Below are 17,509 nucleotides of genomic sequence, written 5' to 3'. Positions count from 1 at the left end.
ACCAGCCACGTGCTGGTGGTTCCCGAGGACCCCCACATCTCTTTGCACAAGCTGCAGTGCCTACAAATCCTGCCCTTGGCAGCTGCACGGGACAGATTGGTGCTACCAGGCACCCGTCGGCTTTCACCTCCCAAAGGCCAGGGCAGAGCAGGACTCTCCTCGATTGATGCTCAGGTTTGCAGGGGATGCCACTCCTCTCCTCCCTCCCTGCTCCACCACAAATCCCCTGCTTTGCAAGCACGTAGCTCTTCCCAACACTCCCACGGGCCGGGGAGATCAGCTCCCATTAACATGACTCTACACGCGCACGGGAGAAAAGCCGAGAAAAACGTCTTACCAGATTAGTGAAGATATACGTGTAATAGGCAGACGCCATTCCCAGTTCAGCTGCCTGTGAAGGAGAGGAAAGGAGATTAGACCAGAGCCTGACAATCTTCAATCTCCACTCCGGCAAGGCAGAGACTGGGCCACATTTGCTTTTTCATCCTTATCGCTCCGTGCAAGCGCTGATGTCTTCCTGCAGGCAGGGGAGGCTGGGACACAGCCACGCAATTTGACCTGCGAAATTAAAGTCCTGGGAACCAATTTTTCAGCAAGACTGAGCCTACCTCTGAGGTCTCCTCTCCTCAGCAGCGCTGACAAAGCACGTGCAGAGGCACTGTCTGGCAGAGAGAAACCACCCAGCACCGCATGAGCCGCAGCTCCGGACCTCTCTGACCATCTCTGCACCCTCCGCAACACGGTGCAAAACATTTTCTGCACTTGGCCCCATCCTGCAGGCACGTCCAGCCAAGGACAACCTAGAAGGGAGATGCCCACTGCAAGCAAAAGCTTTTGCAACCCCAACAGACCCTGGCAAGGCAAGGAGGGGTCCTGCAACCCCAGCCCGGGGCATCCAGATCCCCTTGGGATGAGGAGTTCCTCGGGTGTACTGTGTGTTTGAAGGAACGCAAGGTTGGCTGAGGTTTGCTGCTTTTCTCCTGCTGACAGCTGGACTCGATCTTAAAGGTCTTTTCCAACCTAAACACTTCTGTGATTCTATAAAGCAGCAGTTGAGAAAGCTCAGGGCTTGTCTCCTCTCACCACAAATACGATGCAGAGAGAAAGGCAGAAAAAGCCCTTCTGGAGCTACAGGAAAAGGACAGTCATCCCAGTGGTGGTTTTCCCACATGTATCAAGTCAAATTTGGGCTCCAGTCCCACAAATTAATTAGCATGAATGAAACCTAGTAATTCAGCCTGTTCTCCAGAATTTAGACAGGGTTGCAACAGCCACAGAAATAGAAAAAGAGGGTAGAAGTGTACAGAGGTGCAGAGAGAAGGGCACAGATTTTTCCATGGGATGATGAACTCTAGAGATCACAGACCAGATCACTGAAGTCCTTTTCCAAAATTCAAAAATCTCAGTAAACAAGGAGTTGGTTGTGGGAACAGATGCTCAGGAAAGTGGGGGATTAATCTGCAGCTCCTCCTGAAAACCTATGTTTCATTGCCAAGCACAGCTGGTCTCAAATCATGCTTCTGGACCTTGGCAAAGAGGTTTTCCCAACACCCCAGACCACACCGAGGAACTGGAGGCAGGCAAGGAAGGACCAAAGGCAGCACCTCCTCACTCGGGTTTAGCCCCTTTCTCCCCCAGAAGCTGGAGGATGGTGACAACAGAGAGCGAAAGACAGAAAAATACAGAGAAAAGGTAGCTTAGATTGCATGTCTCTCTGTTCCTGCCTGTTCTTTACCTATTTCTGTGCAAAATCTGGTTGCACGTTGCCAGCCTGCCTCTTGCACAGGCAAAGTGCACACAGCAAAGTCATTTGACCAAAAGAGCTTGATTCCAGGTGAGGCTGCCGACCTGCCTTTCAGCCAGCTTCCCAGACAGCTGCCTCATTTTTAAGCCCCTACACAACAAAACCTGGCACCCACTTCCCTCCCTTTTCCCTTCCTGGGGACAGCGATAATGTCAGCTCTCTCTCTGACCCACTTTGAAGTCAGTACATTTGATTTCAAGGGCAGAAAATCAAAGCGAGCAGCAAAGCACTTCCTGCGAGCATCGCTCCCACCCGTTTCACGCGCCCGCTGGCAGGTGGGCAGCTGGGACAGGCTGGTAATCGAGGAAGCAACCAGGTGTCTCCAGACCGTATGTGAAGGGTAAGATATGAGAAATTGCAATTTCTCTCATTGTCCAAGGCCAGGACTGCTCTCCTGAGAGAGCTCCGACACAAGGAATTTTCAAAATAATTTTCTTTCTCTTGATGACCTGTGGGCAGGGGACAAGCATTTACCTGCTCGCTCACCAAAACCACGCTCCCTACTCTGGTTGCACTTCTACAAAGAAAATACTTTCTGAGATGCGAGAAGCTGCCAGATCAGAAGCTTTTTATTTATTATTTTCCGTTCCTACAATCCTCTAGCTGGGAAGACTACATTAGGTTTTACTGAACTGCTGAAAAATCGTGGCAATCTCTGACATCTTTATCAGTCATGGCAGAAGGATGCTCGAGCTGGGAAGGGAGGCTTTGGGTGCCCAAAGAGTGCTGCTGTGTGCCTGTGGGAAGTCACTATAGCAACAGAGGAGGGGGACAGCCCTCAGCAGCCAGGCAGCACAGGGAACAGGCCAAAAAAAAAAAGAAAAAAAAAAACACCAAGAAAAAAAACCCCAAACAAACACACTCTGCTTAGAGGAGACACAAAAAAAAACCACCAAAACCCCCTCAAACCTGCCTACTTAGAAATGCAAAATTGCAAGCAGTAGAATAAAAATCCTAGGGGAGGTAAGGAGTAATATAAACAGCTCTTAATGGCTTCTGCTAGTTGTCATTAGGGATAAATCTGATACAGTTAAGGCCTTTGAATGAGTGACTCCCTGATACCGCAGCCAGGACGCTCATTTTTATACCTGCACCTATAGCTGAGGGGGGGGCCCACTGCTTGGATTCTGCCTCTATTCAGGAAAGTACCTCTTGTTCCTTCCAGGAGGTGGGAAACTCTACACAACTTTAGACTCCATCTGGAGCCACGGCTCGATTTTGAAGTAGGCTATCAAAACAAATGCTAAAAACTGCAGCAAGAGACCATTTAAAAATAAGCATGATTAAAATAAAATCTAGGTTAATAAGACAATAAAAAAAGGGAAGCAAAAAGAAAGTTAGAAATGCACTTGGAGAAAAAGAGAAAAAACTATTACACCGATTGACTAATTTCAGAGCGCTGAGCGGCCCTCCACGGCTGTTGGATGGCAGCAGGAGCCACAAGCACACACCACTTCTACAGAGCAAACACATCATCTCAGAGCAATTAAACCATTGCTTCTACAGACACAGTCCTGGAAAGAGAGACCAAATTATTTTCTCCAGAAACTCCATCAGTGGCAATTCCCCTCTCAGCAGAGACCATTTCCACTGTTGCTGCAAGAATTTTTACACTCCATTATCACACAACACCTGCACGTGCGTGCTCATGTTCTGCACAAAGTACCTTGTTCAGTGGAAGCAGCAGCATTTACAACCGTGACACTTAAGAGACGCTTACCTTCTGCAAAATGGTATGAGACATGGAAGCGTTGGCATGTACGATGATGGTTGCTGTTTTGTCATCTCGGATCTCTTTCAGGAGGGGGGTAGGATCCCGGCTGTCATCCAGCATCCTGACTGAGAGAGTGTCCTTGGAAATGAGGAACTGCCGAAGCAACTTCTCTAGGTTTAAAAGGCCTTTAAATGAAAAAAAAAAACCACAACAGATACCTTTAAATGTCCCTGCTGCAGCTTTCTTAGCCGAGAAAGCATATTTGATAGTCTGTCTCTTCTATCCAGCTGCTGAGCTTCATCAGGAAATAACCTCCTGTCAGCTCTGATTGACCACACACCACCAGATGCAATCATTAGCGAGCACATTAGACAGCAAACGTGGCCACACATCCCATCCTGACAGAAAGACAATCCAGAAAGAAGGAGGAAAGCCGAACTGAAAAGAATTGGTAAGACCAGAACTCTCAGCAGAAACACACAGAATCACAGAATGTCAGGGGTTGGAAGGGACCTCTGAAGATCATCTAGTCCAACCTTCATCCCAGCACACCCAACCACTACACCACAGCCTCAAGTGCTAGATCTACTTTTTTTTAAACACCTCCAGGGTTGGTGACTCCACCACCTCCCTGGGCAGCCTGTTCCAGTGCCTCACCACTCGTTCAGTAAAGAACTTCCTCCGAATATCCAATCTAAACTTACCCTGACGCAACTTGAGGCCATTTCCCCTTGTCCTGTCATTAGTAATTAGAGAGAAGAGACCAGCACCAGCCTCACTACAGCCTCCTTTTAGGCAGTTGTAGAGGGCAATAAGGTCTCCTCTCAGCCTCCTCTTCTCCAGACTAAACAAACCCAGTTCCCTCAGCCGCTCTTCATAGGGCCTGTTTTCCAGACCTCTCACAAGCCTTGTTGCCCTTCTCTGCACCCGCTCCGGCACCTCGATGTCCTTCTTGTACTGTGGTGACCAAAACTGGACACAGTACTTGAGGTGAGGTCTCACGAGTGCTGAGTACAGGGGCATGATCACCTCCCTCGCCAGCAGACGGAGGGGTAAAGCCCACCCTCGGGCCAGAGCTCTACTCTTAACCCAACAGCACTTCGAACTGCATGAAAGTGCTCAGTCACCAGCAGGGCAGGGGCTGGGGAAGCGATACAGCGTGATGGGATTAGCGTTGGAGCTTTCAAGGACCCCCAGCACTTCACAAAGGTAACAAAGCAGTGCATTAAAGGGGATGCATCCAAGATCAGGAGCCTCTCATTCACAGTGAGAGTTTTTCAGCACGCTAACATCGCACTGAGCTCTTTATGACACATTCGCCTCTTTGCTTTTCTCCAAGTACAGGTAGGAACGCAGTCAGGGACCACAAAAACAGGACTTCTCTGGATCACACCATCTTTTTATTTCTCGCTAGCCAGCGAATTCACTCTGTGCACAGGACACATGGGCTAGACCTCAGCTGAATACTCTTCTTGTGTGCTAGCTCAAGCGAACAGTACATTTTACCTAAGCCTTCCTTTTGATTCTTGTGAGGTTTATTTTCACCTTATTGCACATCTGCAATGGACCAGACAGGTTGCTGCAAGCAACAGCCCTGAGAATACCAAGTTTACTTACAGCTCATCCCAGCAATATCTGCTGCTGCAAAACTGAGGAAGATTTTAAGAGCACTTTACTTATTTAATAGAGATATTGCATTAAAAAAGAAGACATAGGAATTTACCCTTCTTTTCCCCACAACGATTTAATTTTGCACTCACTTTTGGACAGACCTAAAGGAAAAGGGAAAGCTGCACTACTCTGCATGCACTGTGCTGGTGGAAGAAACCTAGATTTACACCACAACACGATTTTCAAGGCGACAGAAATTCAGGGAAAGGCGTAGGTGTCTGGAGGGAAATCTTCAGCCATCCCCTTTGGAAATGCACCTTTTCTATTTAACTTCCCGCAGAAATAAAATTAGATCCTACTCCTTAACGCCCAAGGTTGTATATCTCAGCTGTAAGTTAATCTTGCAAACTGGAGAGCATCCCTCTGCCAACTGCTATGACTTTGTGATTCACATCAGACCCTCAGCTTGCTCGTCATTCTTCTCTTTGCTGGCTACATCTGTCCCTTCTTCCCCAGCCAACAGCTCACCGGGGCACAAGAGCCAAGGCTCAGAGGACCAGTTATTTTTACGGCTGTACTGGGTCTGTGCTGGTGAAATCCTCGACCCTAACAGCTGGGAAGAGAAGTAGCAATTGCCATCGTCCAGCCTCGTTCTTAGACCCAACAACACGGCTCCAAATACCTCCCTGCAGCCCTAGGGTGTGCACAAGCTTTTTGACCTCAGTGCCCTGGTCTCCCTTCCTAAACACTGGGTGTTACTCCCACTCCTCCGACAATCAGAGCTTACAGAGCAGCTTCTGTGAAGTCTATACACCCCTCTGTTTGTCTGTGGTAGCTTTCTCAGGTTAAGGTTTCTGTGCATTCACACAAAGCCTTACACGTTAAGACTTTGGAGCAACTCACAAACTGGCTAATTATTCCACATCACAGAGAAACCAAGTCACATAATCTTATTCTATTCACCACTGCGTTACAGTTAGGCTGGCCTGAGTTCATTGACTTTGAGGGTCATTTTCTGCTTCTGCCAGAAGAAATTACAATCAGTCCCCTGAGGAAGGATGCGATTCCTTATAGTGATAGTATGAGCATGATGAGATAGGACCTGGGAGTCCCATCACACAGCCTTGTACTTACACCAAAACAGCAATGGCTTTCCCTCCTGGGATCTAAATAATAACATCCCTCAAAACAGCATTTCCTCACTGATGTGTAGACAGCTCATATGCTCCCCTTATTTGCCTCCAGGGAACCTTCCAAAAGCCCAAAGTGCCTCAAGATAGTCATTTAAGGACCATGCTTATGAGCCCTGCTTGTCCTAACGGAAAATGAGGGCTTGTGCTCCTACATGAAGCAGGATTACGCCTTTTGTGCACTAAGTTATAGTCAGATCATGCTACGCTTCAAGCTTAATTCAGGTAAGGTCCTTACTGAGCCCAAACAATGACGTTCCTGAAAGGCAACCCCTGCCCACTGTTTCCCTGGGGAAGGACTTGGGTTGCACAGCACATTCTAAATATTATCCAGGAATACCAGAGCAAAATAAACCAATTAAAAGGGGTGTTATTTTAATGCAAGTAATTTGGTTCCCAAGGTTTTGATCCAGTTAAATCAAGAATCACATTAACACCAGGGAGGTATTAATATTCCACTGGGAGGTTGCTGCATGTTTTGGCAGGGAGCTGGGGAGAAGGGCAGGGCTGAGCTGATGTGTATGTGTGCTCCGTGCCTGGCAGCAGCGTGAGGACAGAGCTGAGAGCATGCTGCACGGCAGGTGAGAAAAACTAATTATCTTTTCTTTTTTTTTTTCCCCCCCCTTTTGCTTGAGGATAGACAATGAAAAATTCCAGCACTAGAAGTAATGTAGGAGACCATTTGCATTATTTTAATTGCATAATTTTGGGTCAGGTCGTCTGCTGGAGTAAATCTGAGCATGCTTACTGCAGGCAATTTACTGACTGGTATCAGCTGAGGATATGATCTCCTCAGGGCACATGAAGCGAAAAGAAAAGACAAAGACACTCTTACTCCTTCTGTCCCTGTGCAGGAATCTCCCATAACACAGTGTTCCTTGCGCAGCTGGAGCGTGAGGCTTGCCTGGGGCTGGCTGGAAAGGATGCTGCTTCTCCTTTGTACCTGTCAGAGACTGCAAAGCTCTTGCCAGTACCCCCAAAGCTCCCACTTGCATTTCAAAGCCCCTCTCCTGGACTTGTTTGTATGGTAAACTCTAGTCTTAATGAATCTGGATACAGGATAATAAAAGCAAAATAGATGTGGCTACTACACACCAGCTACCTACCTACATGTTGACCTTGAAAAGCACCAGACATGCTTTACTCTTTCTAACCACTATGATGCAGAGCCTGCTCCTGCCATGCCAGAAGAGTTACGCAGAAACGAATACGGTCTTGCCAAGGTGAACACTCCAGCATCCAGATGCACAATTACCAACAGATGTATGGCTGCAGAGCCCAAGAGAGTGTGCAGTGTATTGACTATTAATCAAGTCCCGCTTTTAGGCCACAAACTGCACGTGGGTTTGAGAAACACATATTTCAGAACGCTTTACTTGCCTAAAATAATCTCCAGAAACAAGCCTAAGCCCTTTTCCTCATTTCAAAAACCCATCTGTGCAAGCAAAACACTCTTCAGATCGTCAAACAGAAGGCAAGCAAATCTCTCCCCATGCCCTTTTCTTCTCTCACGAACACCACAAAAACCTCCACAGGGCAACAGGGTGCAAAACCTGCCCCTGCTGGCAAGGAGAGAGACCCGGTCGCCACGATCAGAACACCCTGGGATGCAAGGGTGAGGCAGCTCTCCGCTGCTGTGGGACCTTCTGTGACAGGCACCAAGCACGCAGGAGGTAGAACATAAAGTGTTGGGAGCAGAAGGGCAGCTGAACACAGCACTTTCAGTGACTTACATTCAGCTTTGGCGCAGATGAGGCAGGCAGTGGTGCAGTTAAAGAAATTCAGGATCCCCGCCACGGCCACACTGATATCGGTGTTGCTGGGATGGAGGTTGAGGGTGGTGAACCGCTGGAGCTGCAGCTTCAGGAACTCCTCTGGTGCCACTTTGAAGTGTGGAACCTAAGTGGGAAAGAGGGGAAAGAAAACATATTTAAAGAGGAAAAAGAAATAAAACCAAACAAATCTACTGTAAAGGACCTGTGGTGTGAAATGCACAGCAGAAAGTGAAATACCCCAATAAAACTGCAGAAGCGTCACAGGAACGAAGAGAGGAGGGTGGGATTTGTGCTGTAACAGAGGAAGATAATTATTGCAGCAACAAGAAGCCACGGGAAGGAGTGGATCAGGAAAAGTCTTGCTGAGCCACTCGGAGAAAGGCAATGGGAGCTGTGATTACAGCACAGGAAACCATTCCGGATGAGTTCAACCTAATTAGCTGGGGCACTAATTGTGTAGCCGGGCCCACACCCCATCTCGGGCTTGCTGCCTGGGTAAATGTGGAGGATGCTTGGCAGGCAGGGAGTTACACAGCCCATGCTGGAGACCTGCAGACCTTTGCTGTGTGCTAGATGGATGAAGTGCTGCAAATCCACCTCTGCCTGCTGCACCGATTTGTTGTCAGGTAATTAGGAGAGATGAAGGGAAGAACAAGATGACCCGGAGCTGGCAAGGCTCAGGAGAGAGAGGAACAGATGCAGCAGCCAGAAGCTTTGGGGTTTTTTGATCAGCAGAGAGGTAACAGGTGGCCATACGGCGGGCAAGCTCCAACGGGACCATAACCACAAGTCCTGATAATGCTGCACTTGTCATTAATGCAGCAGAGGAGGAGTGGGATGCTGTTTCCCAGGGAATTCGGGGAAGGGGGAGCAGGGACGGCCCAAGGGCTCCCTCCCAGGCAGCTCTGCCACACACCTCCCCATTTGGTGTAGAGGGAACAGGTGGGCAGAGAGATCAAGCTCAAACACCAAGCGTTCAGCCAAATACGGAGAAGGAATATTGTTTTCCTTTTGCTGAGTGAATTATTTGGAAGAAAGAGAAGACAGAGAAAGGTAAACAACTGCTTCAGCTTCATTAGTGGAGTGTCAAGTCCTTTTTTCCTCCATTATTAGTCCTTCCGGAAGCTATCGCCCCATGCCTCCCATCTCTCTCCTCTTGGGAAAGGCTATTAGTAGATTGTGATGGCTGTTCTGCTGACAGCATAAGCTGTTTGGCTAGCAATAGGAAAATTAAAGCGTAATAAGCTGCTAGTGCCTTGATTTCACTCTGCAACCCTCATCCCCGGCTCTGTTAACAGTGAGAGAAGCTGACTGTAAGCAAAAGGCAAATTCCTTTAACCAGAGTCGACAGGGCAACTCCAGTACAAGCATGCTGATCGCTGTCGGGAGCCAGAGGAGGCCTGAGACTTGCAGCAAGAAGGGCTCCAGAGAAGAGAGAGACACAGACAGAAATGGAGGCAGCCACCACCACAGCAGCTTCTGCAAGTGAACATCAGACCAGTCACTATTTCGTGCCTCAGTGGTAAAACGGGGACACTTTCGTTTTCCTGACGGATGGCCATATGTACAATGGCTCTGGCTGGGTTTCTCTATCACCTCTAATGCAGCAGCACCAGCTGATGCTACCATGATATAAATGACAGGGAGTTACTGCAGATTTACATCACTAGGAGGGCAGCCGAGATCAAGCCTGAGAATCAAATACCTTAGAAGTGCTCTAGCACGCATCTTTCATTTCGGAAAAAAAGTAAAAAATTGAAGAGACTTAGATCAGAGACTCAGACTGAATGTGAATTTCAGGGGAAAAACACTTGCAATCTGTTACTGCAGAGTTGCCTTTGCCTGGAATGGAGCACATGTCTGGGACATTTAACTGGAGAAAGCACTACAAAACACTCTTAAGAGACCCATCCTGCTGCAGCCCAAAGCACTACGTCTAAAAGATCTCTTCAACACATCTGATTCTCGAGGAACAAAGAACAGCAGTCGTTTGTGAATGCAAGTTATTTACAGTGCTTACTTCCAGGCACTCCCCTCCGTGGAGGCCAGGCTCCAGGGAGAGACCACTAAATGGCTGAGAGATGTTATCTGGCTTTAAAGGGATGAACTTTGAGAAGAGAACTCAATTTCTTCTCCCCAGAGCAGAGCCACATCAGTGTAAGATGGCTCAAGGCTTATTAAATCAGGCACATAGTCTGGACACAGATAAAAAGGGTTTGCATTGATGGAACAACAGCAGACAGAAAACGGGTGCAGCTTTCCAAGTATGCACACAAAGTCGCATCAGACCTGGGAACTTTGGCTGGGATGGGCATCCGCCAGGGCACGCTGTGGGTTTTGCAGCCCTCGGTCAGTGGGGACACGGTTTGCATTGGTGTTGCGTGATGACTGAGAAACAGAGCAGCAGACTTGAACAAGAACTGGAAGAGGCAGACCCAAGCGAGGCAGAGCTGGGAGCCGCAGCGAGCTGTGGGGCTTGGCACAGACCTGAGAGTCTCGGACAAAACCCTTTGAGTCTGCAGAAAGCCCTTCTGGACAGCACCTGCACAGGAGGCATTGCTGCTCAATTGAAAACCTGATCCAGGCTTAGTAAATCACCAGCAAAACACTGTGTTTCCAGGGAGGGCTGGCACCAGCCTGGGAAGCACTGCTGCACCCAGGGCATCTTTGGTTTGAAGGGCAGCAGGTGGGGCTGGTCAGGATCTCTGCAGTGTCCCTTGCCCGTGGCCACGACACTTGGGGAGGAAGGAGCCAGGGCTCCTTGCCAGCCTGGGGCAGCTGCCAGGTGCGAGGGCGTGGGGGCCAGGTCAGACGGCGCAAGGGCAGCAAAGACTTACTCCAGCACTTTTCCACTTACCTCTTTCTCCCCACAGATATTGCTGATAATAGAGCTCGAGGCTGGGCTTGAGGAAGGTCCCAGGACGCCTACCACCCCTTTGGGGAGAATCTGGCACACTGCAGGCACCAGAGAGAGGAAACAGGCGTTAGACTTTGTCCTCAATTTCCAGCTGACAGTCATGCTTACAAATACCTGCTGCATTTCACCAAGGACACAGTATCATCTCTTTCACACAACACACTCTCTGTCATTTATGCCCCCCAAATCCCTCTACTCCCTCTGAAGCACTGTCACCCTGTGACACTCTCCGTCTTTCCCCAGTCTTACTAAATCCCACCTGAACTCCCCCCAACGCCCCAGTATTGTGATCTCTGACTCAGAGCTCACGTATCTCTCTTATAATGTCCCTTTTTGGTCCCATCTGCTCTTATCCAAGATAAAACATTAACAAAAGTTTACAGAAGATGCTAAACACAGCAATGCTCTAGCTTCAAAGCATCATCTATCAGCAAACACACTTATCTGAATTTCTTCCCCAACCTCTGCAGAGCTCAGTGCTAATAAGGATTGTATTACTGTTTCTCATTTGTTGTTTTTTTCTGGCAGTACTTAATCTTCTGGATCCATGCTACCAAGGTTAGCGGAACAATAAAAAGACCCTGACAAAATGAAGAAGTTAAATCCCGTCCCTCAAGCTTCCTGGGTTAAACCACAACCTTTTGTCCTTTTAATTCGCGGCACAAATTTAGCCGAATGGCACTCCAAGGACTGCCCCAGCTGGCGTCCCCTCCCCGCTGCCACCCCAATCAACCACGTCGCTCAGAAGCGCTCCTCCAGAGCAGCTTGTTCAGGCAAAACCTCGCGAACAGAAGGCGAGAGGCCCTCACGTCTGAATCCCCGGATTCCGAAAGGCTTGTCTGAACATAAGCCACGGCTTACTCTGAAATACCAGACCTGCCTCAGCGCTGCCACGCACTCGGCTCCTTTCTCCCCAGACAGACAAAGCCGCATTTGCTCAACTGGCGTCAAGCGACTGCTTTCTGAAGAAAGATGATACTACAGGGGAGAAAGGAGGCACGGAAACTGCTTATCAGCTCTGGCAAGAGCAAGCTCACAACGTTTTCGTGTGTAAAACCCAAACCACTGTATCACAAAGCTAAGATATTAGAGATAGTGCCTCTTCAGTATCAAATGGCTGGTGTGTTTCAGAGCACCATCCTCACCGCTGGTCCCTGGCTTACATGTCAGACGAGCTTTTGTGATGGTTGTAAGAAGCTATCCAGATTCAGCATCTGGAAAAAGGAGCTAGAAAAATACAAAACAGAATATATTTTTTGTTGTTGTGAAGGGAATTCGTCACCAAAACTGTCCTGCTACAGATCAGAGCAGGTTTTCCATTAACTTCAAGTCTTTAAATCAAGACTGGACATGAAATGAGAGCCTATCCTGTGCTTGGAGTTCTTTTAGAGCAGCCAGCTATGGGGCTGAGGGCAGTGTTCAGAAACTGAACGTCTACAGCCTGTTTTCTGCAGAAGATCAGATCAGTTAATGAAGTTGGTCATCTCTGGCCTTAGACTTCTTAAGTCCCCACAGACTCATGACTGGAATACGAGGTCAAAAGCTGAGATGAAGTTTGTCACTTTGGGGAATTGGCTTTCCCTCTCTGCAAGAGCTACTTGAAGGAAAAACTCTATATAATACTAGGTTCCTATACACAGTGATCGCTCTGACTTCTTACAGAAAGTGCTGATGATATGCAAACACCTCCTCTTGGGTTTTCCTTTCTTCCATGCTCTCTCACCCTCCACCATCTCAATCTGCTACAGAACGAGTGATATTTTTCTGCGGCATCTTCAAAGGAATCCACTACTTGCTTTTCTTCTATGCTTAAAAATTTACAGGCACTTACACCTCTTCAGAATATCCTTTCAAATAAAAGCATCAGCAATTTGAAAACCCCTGCTATGTCGGCGGCACTCATCAGTCCTTCTCAGCTGCAGTAGATCCTTGGGGTGCCCTGCAGTTCAGCATCTAGGGGTAAGTTGCTGCTCCAAGTCCTCTTTATCCATGGGGCAAAAGTCCTGGGGGGAATTTTGTTGTGTAGGCATGGGACAGTCTGATGAGCACTTTTCTTCTTATCTCTGGTGTTGAGAACAGAAAGTGGGTTAAGTAGTCATAGCAACAGTATTGCCACAACTGTCAGAAGAAAAAGACCTGACATCACTCCAAGGGTGAAATTAAGGAAAGTGAATGGAAACCAAGTGGAGATGCCTGATGCAAAGGTTTCCGTCATGTTTGGTAAACTTCTTCCCTCATAATGCAAAGGTATTTCCTATTGCAGAACATTAGCTGATGCTGTTAGTCTCTACAGGGACAAAAGGCTCAACCCTGCTACCGCTGTGTGTGCTGCAGATTGAGGATGCAGTCAAGGACTTGCAAGGATGAGGAGATGTCGACCCTGTACCAGCAATCCATCCCTGATAACTGCATGGACTGCAAGCAGAGGTGCTGCTGTAACCCCTGCACCTCGGGTTTCTTCACACTTGAGCACAAAGGTACAATGGAGGCAATGTACTGTGCAGGACACCTCCTACTTCTCCGTGGACCTCTCTGCCTCTGCTGCTTGCTTATTTCTGGATGTGAGAAATCACAACAACAAATCAGTAGCTCTCACATTATATATGTATGGATATCTACTCAGTGACGGTGAGGTAGTGTTTGCATCCCCTGGGATCTCAGGGCACTTGGCAAGATGTACTTGAACTCTCCCTGCTCAAAGTGCAGCTGAAAGCGCCCAGGCGAGAGCATCTGCCCACAGTGCAGAACACAGGTTCTCCTTCGCTGCACGCAGATACCTGATACAAGGGTTTCAAATAGCAGGCTAAGAAGATTCCTGCCACTAATTGAAAATAAATGAGTAGGGAAGGTATGCAATTACCTTATACGAGGATCTTGAATGACAGGGACTGGTCAGGACAGGATTCCCATGCAGAAAACACCAAGTGCACAGACAGAGGTGACACAGGGAGCACACCTGCCCCACGGCTCCAAGACTGGAGCAGCCCTTGGACTTCTTAACGGGAAATCGCCAACACAGCGGGCTCAAACGTGGAATCCAACAAGATCACAAAAATGGTGGGTCCATTACTAGCACGTTTGAGCCAATGTCACTGAAAGGATGCATCAGGCACTTTGAAATACTGGTGTGAATAAACAAAAATTAAAAATTCTGCAGTCGCTCATTCACTGCTGACCTACGCTAAGATGTCTGGATTCACAACAGAAAGATGCTTAGAAGACTGATGACACAACAGGGGACAGGGTGACAAGTAGAAAATCTGTCCCTCCCTGGACATCAAAACGAATAAGGTGTTTTAGATGAAGACATGATTAAACAAGTCATTTTGGATCTCCATAAAAGTAGTCAAAACATCAAAGACAAAGAGAGAACAAGCTTTACTTATAATAGCAAGCAAAGCTCTATCCATAGCCTTTCACTGCAAACTCATTTCAAAACACAGGACTTTTCAGATGTAGCATACAGGAACAGTTGTCTTCATTCATATATAAAGCTGAAATAGCAAACTAGGCATAACTGTGATTAAGATTGACTCATATTTTACCTGCTACATCAATTGCGATTTTGTGGACCCCTAACAGTTAGATGCCTGAGTCAGTCAGGAGGAAAAAAAGAAAGAAAACCAGCTCAATGCTAAACTAAAAACTAACTCTCAAGAAGTCTTTCTTCTCTTGAAGCTCTAATTGTACGTGGAATATCACTGATGGGGTGTAATCACAGCATTCCTAGATCAGTCAGCTAAGCATGCTAGCTGCGATATTCAAGGGTGATTCAAAGGGTGTGAAATTTGAGAACAGTATTAAACAGATGTATAACAGCTTTGCAGTCATAGGTTAAAACATCTAAACTACTTTTATTAACATTATGTGTGATAACAAATATCAGTGCTGTATTAAAGCTGAGAAGTCAGACATTCAAAAGCCATGAAAGCCTTGAAATTTAAGTTGAAGGATCTGATTCTCCTCTGCTACCAGTATAAATCAAGAATAACTTCAGTGACATTAATAGCAGAGCCACGCAGAATCCAGATTTTTCCTTTTGTAAGAAATGCTTCAAGACATTTTTCACTCCCAAGAAAAGGCAAATAACATATTGCAAAACTATGTGAATAATCACTTCATCAAAATCAAATCAGTTTGCTCAGATTTCTATTTTACATTCTACAAGTCAAAATAAAGAAGACAAAATCACCCCAAGGTGAAAATTCAGACGTGAAGATTGCCTCCTTCCTCACTTATCCCATGTTTGCTGAAATAAACAATTTCTTGCATAATATTTGATTCTCAGCAAATTAGTATTCTTCTGCTTGAAAATGTGCCAGCAGAATAATTTCCGAGCAATGCTAAAGGTATGCAAGTGGGAAAGCAATCCCGCTGCAGCTCAGGGGTCACTTGGCCATCAAGGCTGTTTCCCAAGCAGAGGTAAAGTAACAGAAACCCTGCCTCATGCAGAAGATTTATGAGAAACAAAAAAGAACGGAAGTCAAAATGCTGCTGGTTCTTTCAAAGACACAGAAGCCTCAGGCAAATAAGCAATTTTCTCATTTCCTAGGAGGCTTGCTGGGAGATTTGGGATACTTCTGGGGGCAATCTCGGAAGGGACTGGGAAACGGAGGCATTCCCCATCCCTTCTGCACGGCCTGGCTACTGAGACTGGATTTGCCCTCCTGCTGTGCCAAATGAGGGTAAAGTAGGATGCACATGATCCCGAACAGATGAGAAAGACCAAGAAAAAAGTTAAAAGAGATGAGGGATCCAAAAAGGTGGAGAACTGCTGTTTCAAACAGTCCCTGCGATGCTGCATGTGACGATCTTAATCTAGACTGCCTCATGGGTGACAGGCGCTATTTATAGACGTACAGGTACTTGCTGAAATGCACTTTATTAACTGAACGTTTCTATAAATAATGCAAATGCTAATTCAGGAAATGAAGGAGCAATCTGCTGATCTCGCAGGCCTATCGAGCCTGTTCTGCCAGTAACCCAGAGACCTGCTGCACTGGGTGTACGGCTCCACGGGGCCTCCCAGGCACAGGGATGCTCGGCGCTACGCAGAACAAGCACCAAAGCTCAAACCACAACATACTACCACACCTTCTGGAGATACCTTGCAGGTTACACAGGCTTGGAACAGACAGCCGTCGGGAAACGAGTCTAATATCCCTATTATTTAAAATTATTTCTTCAGCTTTTTCAAGCAAACTTGCAATGAAAAATTATCGTCCTCCCTTGAACTCTAAAGGTCATCTTAAAAATTATTCTAAAGAGAAACTATCCTATTCCAAAGGATTTTCTCTCTTACAGGAAGAAGCTATTACAGATCTTTCATTTCTCTGACTGGGTCTCCTGAGAGGTCTGTGGGATACTGAGCATCAATTTCTTTTTCATCCATCAGCATGGAGCTGACGTGTTGGGCACCTAGAGGAACAACTACAGCAGAGACCTGTTTGCATTAAGGGACTTGAAAGCAACATGGGAAGGATGCCGCTCTTACAAAATGAGCTCTTTTTAATCCACATCATTTTAAACATCACTTGAAAACTTCACTTTGTGTACACAGATCCACTGCCAATCTAAAGCACTGGAAGAGCTGTCATGTTTGCTGACACGCAGCATTCCATGGAGTTTTAAAAATAACTTAATTGCACTGAACTTGCCCAGAGTCTCTTATTTGCACACCATTAAGTACTTCACAAAGGAGCATCACTTCCTGTATCATTACCTCTGTTTATTGACACACAGATTAAAGAAAATCCCAAGCCGCTGAGCTGAACGGCGCTGCGGAACATCCCGTGCACCTCCCGAGGGGAATCTGAGCCCACATCCAGACCTCACCAAACCCCTGCTCTGGACCCGACCATGCTCGGGCAGCTGGGGCGGGCCTGAAGCTTTGCAGAGACCCACCTTCGTGCTAGCACACGGTATTTCAAGTGCTGAGAGAGGAGCAGAGTGATGGCCTTGACATTCTGTGTACCCCCTGGAGCATCACACAATTATCCTGCGCAGCAAGTGCAAGCATGCCAGACACCTCCTGCGAGTCCGCACAGAGAAGAACTGAGGACGGAGCAGCTACACGGAGGGTACTTACTGGTTTCTGCTGTCTCATACTCGCTGTCTCGCAGCAGCTCAAAAATGTCCACCTCCACTTTGGCTTTGCCCACCCGCTCGGGCGCGCGGTTGATGCGGTTCTTTGCTAGGGTAATGGAGAGCCTCTCCCCTCTGCTGCACTCCATGGGGTCATCCAGGATGGCAGCTGTGGGAGCAAAGGGGTTGGCAGCAGTTAGGCTTGGCAGGGACCCGGGCTCGGCTCCGCACACCCACCAGTCCCCGGCAGCCTTTTACCACGCGCGCAGCCGCCGCGTTGGCACTTGTGCTCCTGCCGTCGCTATTGTTAGCGCATCCTTCCTCCCTTCCTCCCACACGCGGCCTTTCCCGCCGCTTCGCCCACCTCCTGGGTCTTGCCAGACACGTGGGAGGCAAAAATCTCGGCGGCCACCC

The 17,509-nt window shown here is 47.6% G+C and overlaps 1 protein-coding gene across 1 annotated transcript in view; it reads right to left on the bottom strand.

Moving 5' to 3' along the window:
• The window catches only part of LOC104280454 (glutamate receptor ionotropic, kainate 4), a 108,289-nt gene that overhangs the window by 47,046 nt on the left and 43,734 nt on the right, over nt 1–17,509 (bottom strand). The window contains exons 2-6 of the mRNA XM_009878113.1: nt 17,100–17,264; nt 10,952–11,049; nt 8,053–8,218; nt 3,525–3,703; nt 338–391 (exon numbers count right to left, since the gene is read on the bottom strand). Of these exons, the coding sequence (XP_009876415.1) occupies nt 338–391; nt 3,525–3,703; nt 8,053–8,218; nt 10,952–11,049; nt 17,100–17,264 (662 nt within the window). The remainder of the gene's footprint in view (nt 1–337; nt 392–3,524; nt 3,704–8,052; nt 8,219–10,951; nt 11,050–17,099; nt 17,265–17,509) is intronic.

The sequence above is a fragment of the Apaloderma vittatum genome, unplaced genomic scaffold (genome assembly GCF_000703405.1).
Source record: "Apaloderma vittatum isolate BGI_N311 unplaced genomic scaffold, ASM70340v1 scaffold15321, whole genome shotgun sequence".
NCBI lineage: Eukaryota > Metazoa > Chordata > Aves > Trogoniformes > Trogonidae > Apaloderma > Apaloderma vittatum.
The sequence above is the reverse complement of the archived record's forward strand: the minus strand, read 5'-3'. Positions and strand labels throughout refer to the sequence as shown.